Source organism: Mesoplodon bidens (genome assembly GCF_964165515.1).
Source record: "Mesoplodon bidens genome assembly, chromosome: 6".
Lineage (NCBI taxonomy): Eukaryota > Metazoa > Chordata > Mammalia > Artiodactyla > Ziphiidae > Mesoplodon > Mesoplodon bidens.
Window position 1 is genome coordinate 34,321,212 of NC_138162.1, and position 18,092 is coordinate 34,339,303.

The 18,092-nt window shown below is 40.1% G+C and overlaps 1 protein-coding gene across 1 annotated transcript in view; it reads right to left on the reverse strand.

The window, feature by feature from the left end:
* CTNNAL1 (catenin alpha like 1) overlaps positions 1-18,092 on the reverse strand; it is a 59,906-nt gene that overhangs the window by 41,497 nt on the left and 317 nt on the right. Inside the window, exon 2 of the mRNA XM_081237157.1 lies at positions 916-1,105. Within this exon, the coding sequence (XP_081093283.1) occupies positions 916-1,105 (190 nt within the window). The remainder of the gene's footprint in view (positions 1-915; positions 1,106-18,092) is intronic.

Consider the following 18,092-nt stretch of genomic DNA (forward strand, 5'->3'; position numbering starts at 1 on the left):
CCATTTTGATCCCTCAGAGGACATTTGGCAATGTCGAGACATTTTTGGCTGTCACAATGGGGGAAGAAGGGATTTATAGGCATCTGATAGGTAGAAGTTAGGGATTCTACAATGCAAGGGGCAGCCCGCACCCCCAGCAAAGAATTATCAAGCCCAAAATGTCAACGGCATCAAAGTTGAGAAACCCTGCCCTCCCTAAAATATACCTCCTTTGGTCTCCTAACCCTTATTCTGCTTTACTATTTTCTCCATGATAACTGTCGCCACCTGTCCTTATGCACATATCTATTTATTCATTTGTTTATGGTCTCCCTCACTAGAATGCAAGCTCCACGAGGGCAGACTTTATACTGATTTCTATGTGGCTATATCCCTCTGGTCTAGAAGAATGCCTGGCATATGGCCAGCACTCAGTAAATATTTAAATAGGTGGGTAAATGACACTTAAACAAAGCTGAATTATCTGTATCCGTCAAAACTCCCCAGGTTCTCTCAAACTTCTATGCCACCAGTTATAGACTTGTGAGACATCAGGAAATCTGAAGTCAGATTTGTCTGCTGTAGAGACAGGAACAGGCTTAGTTTTATTTCCATTTCCTACATGATGGCAAATAGGCTAATATGCTCCTTGACAGTAGAGTCCATGCCTCACATTCCTTCTATACCTCTTGCATTCAATGGCTGGTGGCCAGGATGGTGGGCTTCTACCCTGCCCAGTGAAAGAATTCAATGTTTCAGATTTAGGACTTAATCCAAGAGAAAGTCAATATTCCTGGATGCTAATCTAGGGCTTTAATGACCTAGGCATCAGTAATAAAAGAGCTAAAACACAGTACACATCTTTACTCAAAATAAGACAATAATTTGTCATGATATCCAAAGCAATAAAATTGGTATAAATAGGCTTTAACATACCTGCTTGTTTAGCTTCAATACAGGCAATATTTATTTCTTCTTTCAAGTCCCAGTTTTCATTGGCTATAGCTTCCCCTACTTTAACAAATCTTCCAACTGCCAAGTTTACAGCCTGTCCTACACGCTGAATTGCTTGCAGAGTTTTATCAGACTTTTTGGAATTATCCTTATGATTAATAAGCGTGGTGATCTAAAAATAAAAGATAAAAGCAACCTGCTTAAATTTTATCTCAATACTTTTTTTTAAAGCTGTATCACAATGGCCAAGAAAATTAAGCCCAGCATACTACACTCGCCTAATACACTAAAGTATCTGATAGTTTTAATGCTTCAACCCAGACAACGAGCGAATCATCTTGCATCCCTCCTGAGGACAACATTTCCATTAATAACAATTCTAAGTTTACCTGAGGGCAGTTATCCAGGGCACACAGTTCTATAAGCCCTCCAGATATTTCAACAAATCTTAAAGACAGGAGAAAAGTAGGAGAAGGTGGATCATTACATTCAAAGAATCCACATAAAACCAAAGCACTTCAGGTCTAGATGCCTCTACTGTGACTTGAGCTGCTGTGAGAGTAGAGACAGCATCTTCTTCACCATGCATTCCACTCCACTGCCTAGCACAGTGTGTAGGTTGTACAAAATGGTACATGAACCATACTTGTTTACACTTTAGAAGGACCACTATAATCTATGTTTTATACTTCTCTCCGTTTTGTTGCAGACTCAAAGTAAACGAAATACCAAGAGCTTTAACACTTGATTCCAGGCCCTGAAATAAAATATAAAAGGTGACAAGTTAAGCTGGTTGAAACAAATACAAATCTTCAAAATGTCCTAGAAAATTAGTACCTGAACTATAGTGACATATAAAAATATTTAAAGAATGTTAACATGAAAAATATAAATCCCAAATGGTACATGTTCATCGTGTATAACTTTGAAATGATTTATATAAATATATTAACAAAGACCAGAATAGTGAATTAAGAGAAGAGGAAGGGACTTGCCCTTTGAGCAGCAACTATGTGCCAAGCACTTTATGTGTTATGGTATTAATAATTTAGTCAGGAAGGCCTGGGTTTGAGCCTTGGCTCTGCCATTACTAACTAAATGACCTAGGGAAATGTACTTAATCTCTCTAAATTTCCTCATCTATAATATTATCTTCCAAAATTTGAAAATGTCCTAGAATACAGGTCCTGAGGCTGCATCACTGAGCAAGACTAACACAATCCTGCCCTTATTCTGTTTACAGTCTATCAAAATAACAATAATCCAATGTACAAAATACATTTGTTGCACACCTATCATATGTCAAATAAAATTCTAGGCAATGATGAAACAGCAATGAACAAGAAAGAAAAGGCCCATACTCTCATGGAGCTTACATTCTAGTGGGGTGAGGGGAGACACAATAATCACACACATAGGTTAAAAAAAAAATTAATGTAAATGCTATGCAAAATATTAAAATAGGATAATGTGATAGAAAGTATCTGTGTAGCTACCTGAGATTAGTTGATCTTCCTTCTATGAAGGAAGTGGGATTGCTGGATCATATCGTAGTTCTATTTTTTAAACTTTTTGAGGAATCTTCATACTCTTTTCCATAGTGGCTGCACCAACTTACATTCCCACCAACAGTGCACAAGCATTCCCTTTTCTCCACATCCCCACCATCACTTATCTTTCTGATGACAGTCAATTTTAACAGATGTGAGGTAATATCTCATTGTAGTTTTGACTTGAATTTCCCTGGTGATTGGTGATTTTAAGCATTTTTTCATGTACCTGTTGGCCATCTGTATGTCTTTTTTTTTTTTTTTGTGGTACGCGGGCCCCTCACTGTTGTGGCCCCTCCCATTGCGGAGCACAGGCTCCGGACGTGCAGGGTTAGCGGCCATGGCTCACGGGCCCAGCCGCTCCGCGGCATGTGGGATCCTCCTGGACTGGGGCACGAACCCACATCCCTGCATCAGCAGGCAGACTCTCAACCACTGCACTACCAGGGAAGCCCTCCCTATGTTTTTGTCTAGGAGTTTTATGGCTTCAGGTCTTACACTTAAGTCTTTAATCCATTTCAAGTTAATTTTTGTGAGTGGTATAAGATAAGGGTCCCATTTCATTCTTTTACATGTGATTATCCAGTTCTCCCAAATCATTTATTGAAGAAGCTATCCTTTACCCATTGAGTATTCTTGGCTCCTTTGTCAAATATTAGTTTACTATGTATGCACGGGCTCTGGATTTTGTTCCAGTGGACCATGTGTCTATTTTAATGCCAGCCCTATACTGTTTAATTACTATAGCTTTGTAGTATAGTTTGAAATCAGGAAGTGTGATGCCTCCAGCTTTTTTCCTATTTCTCAGGATGCCTTGGCTAGTTGGGGTCTTGGTGCTTCCATACAAATTTCAGGATTGTTTTTCTATTTCTGTTAAAAATGCCATTGGAATTTTGATAGGAATTGCACTGAAGCTATAGATAGCTTTGGGTAGTATGCACATTTTAATACTAATTCTCCTGACCTATGAACATGGATTATCTTTCCATTTACTTGTGTCTTCTTCAATTTCTTTCATCAAAGGTTTAGAGTGTTCAGTGTACTGATCTTTCACCTCCTTGGTTAAATTTATTCTTAAGTATTTTATCATTTTTGATGCTACTTTTCTTTTATTTCTTTTTCAGATATTTTGTTTTTAGTGTATAGAAATACAACACCAATTTCTGCATGTTGATTTTTTTATCCTTCAGCTTTAGGAATTTGTTTATTAGTTCTAACAGTTTTTTGGTGGAGTCTTTAGGATTTCCTTGTATATAAGATCATGTTATCTGAAAATGGAGATAATTTTACTTCGTCCTTTCTGACTTTGATGCCTTTTATGCCTTTTTGTTGCCTGACTGCTCTGGCTAACACTTCCAGTACTATATTGAATAGGAGTGGTGAGAATGGACACCCTTGTCTTGTTCCTGACATTAGAGAAAAAGCTTTCAACATTTCACTGTTGAGAATGATGTTAGCTGTGAGCTTATAATATATGGCCTTTATTATGTTGAGGTACGTTCTTTATATACTCAATCATGAAAGAATATTAAATTTTGTCAGATGCTTTTTCTGCACCTATTGTGATTATATAATTTTTCCTTCATTTTATTAATGTGGTGTAGCACATTTATTGATTTGCGTATATTGAACCATCCTTGCAACCCAGGGATAAATCCCACTTGATCATAGTGTATGATCCATTTAATGTGCTACTGAATTCAGTTTGCTAGTATTTTGTTAATAATTTTTGCATCTGTATTCATCAGGGATACTGGCCTATAGTCTTTTGCTGTTGTTGTTTTGGTTTGGTTTGGCTTTTTTCCTTATAGTGTCCTTATCTGGCTTTGGTATCAGGATAACGCTGGCAGAGACCACACTTTTAAGTACTACATTATAATGCCCCACAAAATCCCAATGAAATAGGTACTAATGTCATCCCCATTTCACAAATGAGAAAACTAGACAGCATGGAGAGTAAGGAAATTAGACATCAAGAAGAATAGGAGATTTAAGATTTAAATCCAGATACTCTGACTCAAGAGCCTAGCCTCTTCACCACTTAGCCAACCTGACTTCCCTGCCTCTGACTTCTCAACTGACAAGAGGATTAAAGAAAACGATGCAGTATCATGTTTAACATAGTACCCAGTTTAAGTACTCAGAGGCATATTATCATTAGCTCTCTTATTTAATCCTTACATACTATTCAAGATAAGAAAACTGAGGCTGAGTGAAATTAAGTACTTGGCTTACACAGCTAAGAAGCGGCTTAGCTTAGAATTTGAACCCAGGTTTATCTGACACCGAAGTCCACCCCATACTCTTTCCTTTAGTGAAGCTTTTCAACCTTCCTGGGTTTTCTGAGTGTTTTTGGTTTTGGAGGGAAAAATACTTTCTTCAAAGTAAAATATTACCTAAAATTACTAGGCAGTCCATCAAAGAAGTGTTTCTATGGTTGAATTTTGAGGATAACTATGGGTTATGGGAAGCAGGGAAACAAATATGAATACTATGAGCACCAGCTTAGTCCTTCTCCACACCTGATACATCCTAGGGAACTCTTAGTATCACCTGGAGAACAGAGAACTTGACCACCACTGACTGTTCCAACAACCATGTTGGAAGAGACTCTGGAGAAAAGAAGTTTAAGTTGTTTTTATTAAATCCTTTATAAACTTTAGACTTTTCAATTGTAAAGAAAAGATCCTGCAGTTAGGCTAAAATACCAACTATTGTTCAGTTCTGAAACACACATTTTGCTTTCACTACAAGCATCCTCCCCAGTGCATAATTAGGTGTGGCTATCTTCCTTTTACTCAAAGCACTCTGCAAAATATTCAGTCTAAATAGAGGTATGCATTTCAAATTGAATTTGGAGGAGCCAAGTCAATTTATAAAATTTCTTATTAAAAGGTCTACATATGGGACTTCCCTGGTGGTGCAGTGGCTAGGAATCCACCTGCCAATGCAGGGGACACAGGTTCAAGCCCTGGTCCAGGAAGATCCCATATGCCATGGAGCAACTAACCCTGTGCGCCACAACAACTGAGCCTACGCTCTAGAGCCTACAAGCCACAACTACTGAGCCCACGTGCCACAACTACTGAAGCCCGTGCACCTACAGCCCGTGCTCTGCAACAAGAGAAGCCACCACAATGAAAAGCTCGCGTGCCACAACGAAGCGTAGCCCCTGCTCACCACAACTAGAGAAAGCCCGCATGCAGCAATGAAGACCCAACACAGCCAAAAATAAATACATAAATTTATACAAAAAAAGGTCTATATATGTCCTAAAATTATTTTCAAACTTTTTAAAAGGGAGATCCAAAAAATTATACATGTTGATTGTTTTTAAAAACGGGAAGGGGTAATATAGGAAAGCCCAAAGAAATAAAAGTCACCCATAATCCCACTACCTTGCGAGCAACTTGGCATAATCCTTTTCAGTCTTGCTTTCTACACAGACATACTTAAACACAGTTTAACAAAAGTGAGACCAAACTTCAATTTCCTTATCATGCAAAAAATAAAACTAGTTAACATTTAACGTTAAGCACAACAGCAAACGCTATCTGATGTGCTTTCCATGTACTGATTCAATCAATGCTTACATCTCTGTGAGGCAGATACTGTTACTACCCTCATCTTACAGATTAAGAACCTGAAATTTGAAAAGGTTACGAATTTGCCCAAGGTCACAAAGGCAGTAAGGTGCCTCTCAGTCACTACACAGCCTCTTTCCTCCCAGGATTATGTTAAGAATCAGAGGAGGCGTGGCAAGTCCCACGGCTGAGTGCTCCCAGAGCTGGGGACTGCTCCCCACATACGCCTGAAGGAGCTGCAGGGGCTGTGGGCATAGGCAGAGAAGCTTGCAGGATCTTGCTTCCCAGGCCGGAGGTTGGGCCTGAGCTCCTATGGTGGGGGCTCCAAGTCTAAACCGCTGGACTAACAGAGAACCTCAGAGCCCAGGGAATGTCAATCGGAGTGAGGCCTCCCAGAGGTCCTCATCTCAGCACCAAGATGGAGCTCTATCTAACTGCCTGCAAACTCCAGTGCTGGATTTCTCAGGCCAAACAACTAGTAAGACAGGAACACAGCACCAACCATCAAAAAAAAAGAAACGACAAAAATATGTTACAGACAAAGGAGCAAGGTAAAAACCTACAAGACCAAATAAATGAAGACGAAATAGGGAACCTACCTGAAAAAGAATTCAGAGTAATGATGGTAAAGATGATCCAAAATCTTGGAAACAGAATGGAGAAAATACAAGAAACATTTAACAAGTATCTAAAAGAACTAAACAGCAAACAATGATGAACGACACAATTACTGAAATTAAAAATATTCTAAAAGGAATAAATAGCAGAATAACTAGGGGAGAAGAACAGATAAGTGAGCTGGAAGATGAAATGGTGGAAATAACTGCCAGGGAGTAGAATAAAAAAAAAAGAATGAAAAGAATTGAGGACAGTCTCAGAGACATCTGAGACAACATTAAATGTACCAACATTAGAATTATAGGGGTCCCAGAAGAAGAAGAGACGGCTTCCTGGTGGCACAGTGGTTGAGAGTCCGCCTGCCGATGCAGGGGACACGGGTTTGTGCCCCGGTCCGGGAAGATCCCACATGCTGCGGAGTGGCTAGGCCCGTGAGCCACGGCCGCTGAGCCTGCACGTCCAGAGCCTGTGCTCCGAAACGGGAGAGGCCACAACAGTGAGAGGCTCACGTACGGCAAAAAAAAAAAAAGAAGAGAAAAAAAAGGGTCTGAGAAAATATCTGAAGAGATTATAGTCAAAAACTTCCCTAACATGGGAAAGGAAATAGTCAATCAAGTCCAGGAAGCACAGAGAGTCCAATACAGGATAAATACATGGAGAAACACACCAAAACACATATTAATCAAACTATCAAAAATTAAATACAAAGAAAAAATATCAAAAGCAGCAAGGGAAAAGCAACAAATAACATACAAGGGAATCCCCATAAGGTTATCAGCTAATTTTTCAGCATAAACTCTGTAAACCAGAAGGGATGGCAGGACATATTTAAAGTGATGAAAGGGAAAAACCTACAACCAAGATTACTCTACCCAGCAAGGATCTCATTCAGATTCGATGGAGAAATTAAAACCTTTACAGATGAGCAAAAGTTAAGAGAATTCAGCAACACCAAACCAGCTTTACAACAAATGCTAAAGGAACTTCTCTAGGCAGGAAACACAAGAGAAGGAAAAGACGTACAAAAACAAACCCGAAACAATTAAGAAAATGGTAACAGAAACATACATATCAATAATTACCTTAAATGTAAGTGGATTAAATGCTCCAACCAAAAGACCTAGACTGGCTGAATGGATACAAAAACAAGACCCATACATATGCTGTTTACAAGAGACCCACTTCAGACCTAGGGACACATACAGACTGAAAGTGAGGGGATGGAAAAAGATATTCCATGCAAATGGAAATCGAAAGAAAGCTGGAATAGCAATTCTCATATCAGACAAAATAGACTTTAAAATAAAGACTATTACAAGACACAAAGAAGGACACTACATAATGATCAAGGGATCGATCCAAGAAGAAGATAAAACAATTGTAAATATTTATGCACCCAACATAGGAGTACCTCAATACATAAGGCAAATGCTAACAGCCATAAAAGGGGAAATCGACAGTAACACAACAAAAGTAGGGGACTTTAACACCCCACTTTCACCAATGGCCAGATCATACAAAATGAAAATAAATAAGGAAACACAAGCTTAAATGACACATTAAACAAGATGGACTTAATTGATATTTATAGGACATTCCAACCAAAAGAAACAGAATATACTTTCTTCTGAAGTGTTCATGGAACATTCTCCAGGATAGACCATATCTTGGGTCACAAATCAAGCCTTGGTAAATTTAAGAAAACTGAAATCGTATCAAGTGTCTTTTCCGACCACAATGCTATGAGACTAGGTATCAATTACAGGAAAAAATCGGTAGAAAATACAAATACATGAAGGCTAAACAATAGGCTACTAAATAACCAAGAGATCACTGAAGAAATCAAAGAGGAAGTCAAAAAATACCTAGAAACAAATGACAATGAAAACACGACAACCCAAAACCTATGGGATGCAGCAAAAGCAGTTCTAAGCGGGAAGTACAATCCTACCTCAAGAAACAAGAAACATCTCAAATAAACAACCTAATCTTATACCTAAAGCATTCGAGAAAGAAGAAGAAGAAAAAAACCAAAGTTAGCAGAAGGAAAGGAATCATAAAGATCAGATCAGAAATAAGTGAAAAAGAAATGAAAGAAACAATAGCAAAGATCAATAAAACTAAAAGCTGGTTCTTCGAGAAGATAAACAAGATTGATAAACCATTAGCCAGACTAATCAAGAAAAAAAGGGAGAAGAACCAAATCAACAGAATTAGAAATGAGGAAGAAGTAACAACTGACAATACAGAAATACAAAGGATCATGAGAGATTACTACAAGCAACTCTTTGCCAATAAAATTGACAACCTGGGGCTTCCCTGGTGGCGCAGTGGTTGAGAGTCCGCCTGCCGATGCAGGGGACACGGGTTCATGCCCCGGTCTGGGAAGATCCCACATGCCGCGGAGCGGCTGGGCCCGTGAGCCATGGCTGCTGAGCCTGCGCGTCCGGAGCCTGTGCTCCGCAACAGGAGAGGCCACAGCAGTGAGAGGCCCGCGTACCACCAAAAAAAAAAAAAAAAAAAAAATGACAACCTGGAAGAAATGGACAAATTCTTGGAAAAACACAACCTTCAGAGACTGAACCAGGAAGAAATAGAAAATATAAACAGACCAATCACAAGCACGGAAATTGAAACTGTGATTAAAAATCTTCCAACAAACAAAAGCCCAAGAGGAGATGGCTTCACAGGCAAATTCTATCAAATATTTACAGAAGAGCTAACGCCTATCCTTCTCAAGCTCTTCCAAAATATAGCAGAGGGAGATGGAGAAAACTATAAGACATTGATGAAAGAAATTAAAGATGATACAAACAGATGGAGACATATACCATGTTCTTGGATTGGAAGAATCAACATTGTGAAAATGACTATATTACCCAAAGCAATCTACAGATTCAATGCAATCACCATCAAACTACCAATGGCATTTTTCACAGAACTAGAACAAAAAATTGCACAATTTGTATGGAAACACAAAAGACCCCAAATAGCCAAAGCAATCTTTTTTTTTTTTTTTTTTTTTTTTTTTGCAGTATGCGGGCCTCTCACTGTTGTGGCCTCTCCTGTTGTGGAGCACAGGCTCCGGACGCGCAGGCTCAAAGGCCATGGCTCATGGGCCAAGCCACTACGTGGCATGTGGGATCTTCTTGGACCGGGGCACAAACCCATGTCCCCTGCATCGGCAGGCGGACTCTCAACCACTGTGCCACCAGGGAAGTCCCGCCAATGCAATCTTGAGAAAGAAAAACGGAGCTGGAGGAATCAGGCTCACGGAATTCAGACTATACTACAAAGCTACAGTAATCAAGACAGTATAGTACTGGAACAAAACCAGAAATATAGATCAATGGAACAGGAGAGAAAGCCCAGAGATAAACCCATGCACATATGGTCACCTTATCTTTGATAAAGGAGGCAAGAATATACAATGGAGAAAAGACAGACTCTTCAGTAAGTGGTGCTGGGAAAACTGGACAGGTACATGTAAAAGAATGAAATTAGAACACTTCCTAACACTACACACAAAAATAAACTCAAAATGGATTAAAGACCTAAATGTAAGGCCAGACACAATCAAACTCTTAGAGGAAAACATAGGCAGAACACTCTATGACATAAATCACAGCAAGATCCTTTTTGACCCACCTCCTAGAGAAATGGAAATAAAAACAAAAATAAACAAATGGGACCTAATGAAACTTAAAAGTTTTTGCACAGCAAAGGAAACCATAAACAAGACCAAAAGACTACCCTCAGAATGGGAGAAAATATTTGCAAATGAAGCAACTGACAAAGGATTAACCTCCAAAATTTACAAGCAGCTCATGCAGCTCAATAACAAAAAAACAAACAACCCAATCCAAAAATGGGCAGAAGACCTAAATAGACATTTCTCCAAAGAAGATATACAGATTCCCAACAAACACATGAAAAGATCCTCAACACCACTAATCATTAGAGAAACGCAAATCAAAACTACAATAAGGTATCACCTCGCACCAGTCAGAATGGTCATCATCAAAAAATCTACAAACAATAAATGCTGGAGAGGGTGTGGAGAAAAGTGAACCCTCTTGCACTGTTGGTGGGAAGGTAAATTGATAAAGCCACTATGGAGAACAGTATGGAGTTTCCTTAAAAAACTAAAAATAGAACTATCATATGACCCAGCAATCCCACTACTGGGCATATACCCTGAGAAAACCATAATTCAAAAAGAGTCATGTACCACAATGTTCACTGCAGCACTATTTACAATAGCCAGGACGTGGAAGCAACCTAAGTGTCCATCGACAGATGAATGGATAAAGAAGATGTGACACATATATACAATGGAATATTACTCAGCCATAAAAAGAAACGAAATTGAGTTATTTGTAGTGAGTTGGATGGACCCAGAGTCTGTCATACAGAGTGAAGTAAGTCAGAAAGAGAAAAAGAAATACCATATGCTAACACATATATACGGAATCTTAAAAAAAAAAATGGTTCTGATGAACCTAGGGGCAGGACAGGAATAAAGGCACACACATAGAGAATGGACTTGAGGACACGGGGAGGGGGAAGCATAAGCTGGGACGAAGTGAGAGAGTAGCACTGACATATATACACTACCAAATGTAAAATAGATAGCTAGTGGGAAGCAGCCACATAGCACAGGGACAGCAGCTTGGTGCTTGTGACCACCTAGAGCAGCGGGATAAGGAGGGTGGGAGGGAGACACAAGAGGGAGGGGATATGGGGATATATGTATGCATATAGCTGATTCACTCTGTTATACAGCAGAAACTAACACAACATTGTAAAGCAATTATACTCCAATAAAGATGTTAAAAAAAATCAGGGGACAGACAGCTGGTAAAATTGCCCTGAATGTGCCAAATAAAATTTTAGCTATTATTCTGCAAAAATAGGACGCATATTAAATTGGGAGTCACAACCTAGAGTTGCCCTAACACCAGGGTGTAGAGAATGTCTGAATGAACTGGAAAAGAGGGCAGAGAAGGTATCCCATGGGGAAGAAAGAGGATCTGATACATTGAAGAACTCTCCTGTGGAATAAAAGAGTAAGAACCCGGACCTACTTGATACCTTCTAACAAAGGGTGTCAAGAAGTTCTCATCGCCAACAAAGTATAGCCTAGCAGTTAAGAGCATGAATTCTTCTGGCGTCACTCTGCCTGGGTCTGAGTTCTGGCTCTGTCATATGATTATATAGCAAGTTATCTAACCTTTCTGTGGCTCAGTGTTCTCATCTGTAAAAACAGGAGTAATAAAAGTACCCATCTCATAAGGTCATTGTGGAGAATAAATTAGTATATGTAAATAAAGTACTTAGAATAGTGTCTGGTATTTAGTAAGCATTACATAATGATTAGATATTGCCCTTTTCACATTTCTAGAATCTCTGTTCTTTCCTCATGTTTGTGATGTTATTCTTATTTTCTAGAATAACTGACAGTAATCTCTTGATTGAAATGGATTATCTTAGTTTACTTATTTTGTGGGAAGATAAGAAAGCAAGTGAAGGCCCAGGGAGGAAAAAAAAAAAAAAAAATGGTAGTAGGCCAGATAAAAGAACAAAGCTTTAATTCCCTGGGACCTGAAAAACAAGGGAGTCAGCCCAGGACAGAGAAGTTCATCCCTGGGCTTAACTCATTAGTAAATTCTCAAAATTATTAGACAGAAAAATCAGCTAATCAGCTATAGCAACCAGTATAGAAGAAAACACACCAAATCATGAGGAGGTCTTTAAAAGCAGGAAAAAGGGCACTTTCCCTCTCTTTATACACTATTTATGTGTTTTTCCTTTGCAATTAAAAACACATATATTCGGGCTTCCCTGGTGGCGCAGTGGTTGAGAGTCCGCCTGCCGATGCAGGGGACGTGGGTTCGTGCCCCGGTCCGGGAAGATCCCCACATGCCGGGGAGCGGCTGGGCCCGTGAGCTATGGCCGCTGAGTCTGCGCGTCCGGAGCCTGTGCTCCGCAACGGGAGAGGCCACAACAGTGAGAAGCCCGCATACCGCAAAAAAAAAAAAAAAACGCCTATATTCACATACACAAATCAGCAGATGTATTCATCTCCAACTTAGTGAGACAAAGATCCTAAGAAGCTTCCAGGACAACGCAGAGAGAAATGGGAAGACAGGGGAGCTACCCTGGAGAGTTATTAAAGGGTCTGTATAACGGTGAGTGAAGTAAATCTATCACAGACAGGAAAAGACTAGTGGGTGGTAGAATAACATTCCACACCAGGGTGGAGCTGTGTGGCAGATATCCCTCTTCCCTTCCTTGGATAAAAGCATTGTAAGACTGGGAGTGGGAGTTTTGACAGGAAGAATAAAGTGATTATTAAAGAAGGTGGGGAGCTGCTCTGTAGAAAATGTGCTTGGGACTTAGCCCAGGGCTTTTAAAAAATCATCTGAATTAGGAAATATACAACAAATGAGTGTATAGAACACGTATGCATACCATTTAAAGAAACGAAAGGAAGACAAAACAAACCTACCACCAAGCTTAAGAAAACATTAGCAGCACCTCTGACAACCCATGTGCCCTGAGGGCCCCTCCCTTTCTACATCACCCCTCACCCCCCGCCCCAGAGGAAACCACTGCTCTGATTCTGTGTTCATCATTCCCTTATTATAACTATTGCACATATGTTATATCCTTAAATGATGTATGGTTTTGTTTTGCCTGTTTTGAACCTTTAATTTTTTTCCCCTTAACATTATGCTTTTGAGATTCATCCATATTGATAATTATAGCTATGGTTTATTCATTTCACTGCTGCATAGTATCTCGTATGAACTTAGCACATTTTATTTAAACATCCTACTGCTAAAAGACGTTTGGGTAGTTTCCAGTTTGGAGCCATTAGAAGTAAAAAGACTATCAACATTCCAATCTATGTCTCTAATACACGTGCAGGATTTTCTCTAGGGGTATGGATTTAACAGTGAAATTCCTGGGCCTTTGGTAATACCCACCTTGAACTTTATTACATCAAACTGTTTTCCAAAACTGTTGTACTATGGACATTTCCATCAACTCCACATTCCTCACCAACGCTTGTTCTCACTGCAGCTTTAACTTGTACTTCACTGACTTCTAATAAAGTTGAGCATCTTTTCACATATCTTTTAGACATCTGTTTCCTCTTCTACAAGATGAGTATTCATTTTACCAATTTTTAATGGGTAATCTTATTTTTGATTCATTGGAGTCCTTTATTTATCCTGGGTGCTACCAATCATTTGTTGGTTATTTGTGTTGCAATCATATTCTCCCACTTTAAGGCTTATCCTTTCAACTTTGATGAACAAAGATTCTCCATTTTAAAAAAAATTTATTATATTTTTACTTTTGGTTGCATTGGGTCTTTGTTGCGGTGCGCGGGCTTCTCATTGTGGTGGCTTCTCTCGTTGTGGCGCACGGGTTTAGGTGCTCCGCGGCATGTGGGATCTTCCCAGACCAAGGCTCGAACCCGTGTCCCCTGCATTGGCAGGCAGATTCTTAACCACTGTGCCACCAGGGAAGTCCAATTCTCCATTTTAATGGAGCAAATGTAGTAATTTTTGCTTAGGGTTTATACTTTCAGTGTATTAAGAAATCTTTTCCCACCTTGAGGTGGTGAAGATATTGCCCAATTTTTTTTCCTAAAAGTGTTTTAAGTTTTTTACTTTCATATTGATACTTTTAATCCATTTGGAATTGGGATTCAATATCATGTGTTTCTATTCAGATAACCAATTGTTCCCATTTTTTAAGAAGTTCTTCCTTTCCCCACTGATGAGCAGTGCCAATTCTGTGAATTATCAAGTTTCCGTATATGTCTGGATCTGTTTCTAGGTTCTAAATTCTGTTTCACTAGTCTATTTGTCCATCTCTGTTCTTAAACCCACATTGTCTTAATCACTCTAGCTTTATAATAAGACTTGAAATCTGGTAGAGCAAGTCTACCCACCTTGTTTCTCTTCTGGCTATTCTTGGCTATTTGCTCTTTCATACAAATTTTAGAATTACTTTTATCAAATTCTACTAAAAAAAAATCCTGCTGAAATTTTCATTGGAATTGCATTAAATTTACATATCAACAGGGAAAATTGATATGTAAATAATATCAAGTCAATCTAGCCAGGAACATGGTACTTTTCTCCCATTTATTTAGCTCTACTTTGGCTTTCCATAAAATTTTTAAATTTTCTCCATGAAGTTTGGCCTCTCTTTTGCTATACACATATATACACATATTTTGCTGTCATTTTTATTCTAACTGGTATCATGTTTGAGGATGACTTTTCTGTTTGTTATTAATGTAGAAAGAAAAGCAGTTGACTTTAGAAGCCTACATTCAATGAACTTACTAAACTTCCTAACTTTTATAATTTATTTGTAGACTCCAGTTTTCTATGTAGATAATTATATTTTGATTTTTCCTTTCCTACCTTTACAGCTTTTACTTCTTGTCTTGTTGCACTGGTTACGATTTCCAGTACAACTGAATAGAAGCTATGAGAGCAGATATCCCTCCTCTTGTTTCTAGTTTAAAGGAAATGTTTATTTTAAATCTGACTTGTTGCTATGATGTTAACTATAGGTTTTCTGTAGGTACTCTTTATCAGGTTAAGGAAGTTTTCTTCTATTACTAGTTTACTATGTGCTCCTTATGATTAGAAGTTGAATTTAACTGAGGTTTTTCTGCATCTATTGCTAAGAATATGTATCTCTTCTAATATGTAAACGCAGAAAATTGTATATATACATTTGTCTAATACTGATGCTGCATTCCTAGAATAAGGCCATTTAACCCAGAACTTTTTACCTGGAGAGTCAGAAGAGGTTAAATGATATCAGAGTAGAAACTCTGCTTAAAACTAACTAAGCTGTACAAGGCTAGCACTACTTGTTCATCTCAAGACCCTATCTCCTCTATGGCACTGTTGCTGACTCATCCGCACCTGCTCTGAGCTCTTAGAGCATTTACTATGGATGATGTTCATCTGACACTTGCCATGTGCTACTCTGTACCTGCCCTGTCTCCCAACTAGAATACAAGTCCCACAAAGAGTAGCAACTAGAAAGCTTACAACAAATGCTTGCCTAAAAAGCTTAAACTTATTCTTGTGGATATGGTGGTAAAACATGAGTTGGATAATAATGCAGCATCCTTAGAAAATGAGACTCCTGGACATGAGTTTTCTAGAGAGCTGCACTTTAATCCACTAATACTCACTAAAACTTAAAAATCATTCTAAACTGTATTTCACACTTAACTGCTTTGTGAGTGTTCTGGCCATGCTTTATATATTTCTTGATTTTAAGCATAAGTTAACTTTTCTGTTGTTGAGTGCAGTTAATCATTAGGAATATCAGTTATAATAATGCTAAAGATACAGCTGTGGACACATACTGTGTGGAATGCAGAACCTCAGCTATGGCCCTGAATAAGTCTTTAACAGGGAAGGAGAAGAAAAAAAAAAAGCTGGCATTTTCCCCCTTTGGCATTGACCTCTAGTTAACTCTCAGCGGCCAATTCACGTTTCCTCCTCCACTCTCCTACTCTCTCCACCCTCTCTTACTCCAGAATTACACAATGCAGAACGCTAGGATACATTTTTAGCAGTGATACTGTGAAAAGTTACCATTTCTCCAGATTACAACCACCTTCCAGCTTGTTTTTCCATTGTGGACTCTCTTCTCTGTACCTGCTACTGGCTGACCTCATCACCGCCCCTAATCTCTAGGGAGAACAAATATTGTGTAGCTAACAGCACAGACTCTGGGACCAGGCTGCCTGGATTCAAACTCCAGTTCGACATTTACAGGTGAAAGTCCCACTACAAGTCACTTAACCTCATTATTCCTCAGTTTCCTCATTCATATAATGAGAATAAACATATCTCTACCTCATAAGATTGTTATGAGAATTAAATGAATTAACATGTATACAGTGCTTAGAACACAGCCTAGCGCATAGTAAGCATTATATCTGGATTGTTAAAAAAAAGAAAAATGGACAAAATACCACTCTCTTAACTCTCTCTCTTAAAACTACTCCAGTATTTTTCACTTTGTGTTGTGGTTGTGTTGGCGGTGGTAGTGGTATTCTTTTGCGGGAGGGGCAGTGCAGACATCACTAACTGATCCTCAACTCATCCCACCTGTCAGTGCTTCTTTCAGACCTGGAAGGAAAGGGGGATGGGGAGTGTCAGGGTTATTCATTCACTGTTCTGTTAGCCAGGCTAAAATGAGCACAGGTGAAAAAAATGGGGCTGTTTATTTAATCAGCATAACAGGAATCTAGGGACATGTATGACTGCTGTTTTCAAATATCTGCAGGGCTGGGATGGAGAACAGATAGCATTGGAAATTCTACGGAATAGCTACAGGCTCCCCATCACTGAGCATGTTTAAGCAGCTGACTGGTGACCAGCTGTTAAGGATGCTGTAAGAATTCTTAAATTTAGCATCAGATAAACTTTAAGATTCCTTCTACCTGTAAAATCTTGGCAATGCTAACGTGAAGCATCAAGATGTTACAGTCTCGTTGTGAGTCACACATCAACGAGCTCCTGAAGGCACAGAATTCTTCACTCCCCACAGTGAAGCACATCACAACAGATCTAGGTGAGGAATTCCAGCCCGGAGGCTGCGTAAACTCGGCTCACAGTAACAAAAACTTCTCTAAAGCTACGCGCATCAATTAGCTGATTCCAGACTTCTGCTGGGACCAATAAATTCAATAAAGCATACATTCCCAAATGGGGTTTGGCAAAAAGATGTGTACCCGAATTAACTATCAGACGGTCCTTCACTTCACCCTTCCGAGGCCGGACAAAAGCCAACTGAAGTGAGCAGACAGGTTAAGGGGAAGGGGCCGGGGTGAACGGGCGACTGGCGAGCCGACTCACACTCCGGGGAAAGGGACAAAGGCCTAGGGGAGAGGAGAGCACGCTGGACTTGGAGGCCGGCAGCAACGCCCCAGCCAGACTGGCCACAGTCCGGGTTTGGACTGGAGGTGCAAAGGTGTGCGGGCAGTGGGTTAAAGAGCGGCAGCGAGGAGGGCCCCTAAGTTCCAACGGAGCCCCCGCGGGAGTCCCCTCTGCCCCCGGGGAGCTGGCCTCGGGGAGCCAGGGGCCACCGGAGCCGCAGCCCCGAGGAGGGTCCTGTGGGGAGGCAGGGCGGCGCACCTGCGGCCGGCACTCAAGTCCGCACGGGGCTCCCCGCCCCGCAGCCTCCGCTGCTGCTCAGCCCACTTAGCCCCGCAGCCGGATTTCGGATGGTCCCGACTGCCGCCGCCTCAACCAAGGCCAGTCCTCAAGCCCCAGACAGGCGGTCCGACACTGACGCCGGAGTCCTGGCGCGGAATGTGGGGCAGCGGCTGCCTCCCGCCCGGCCCGGC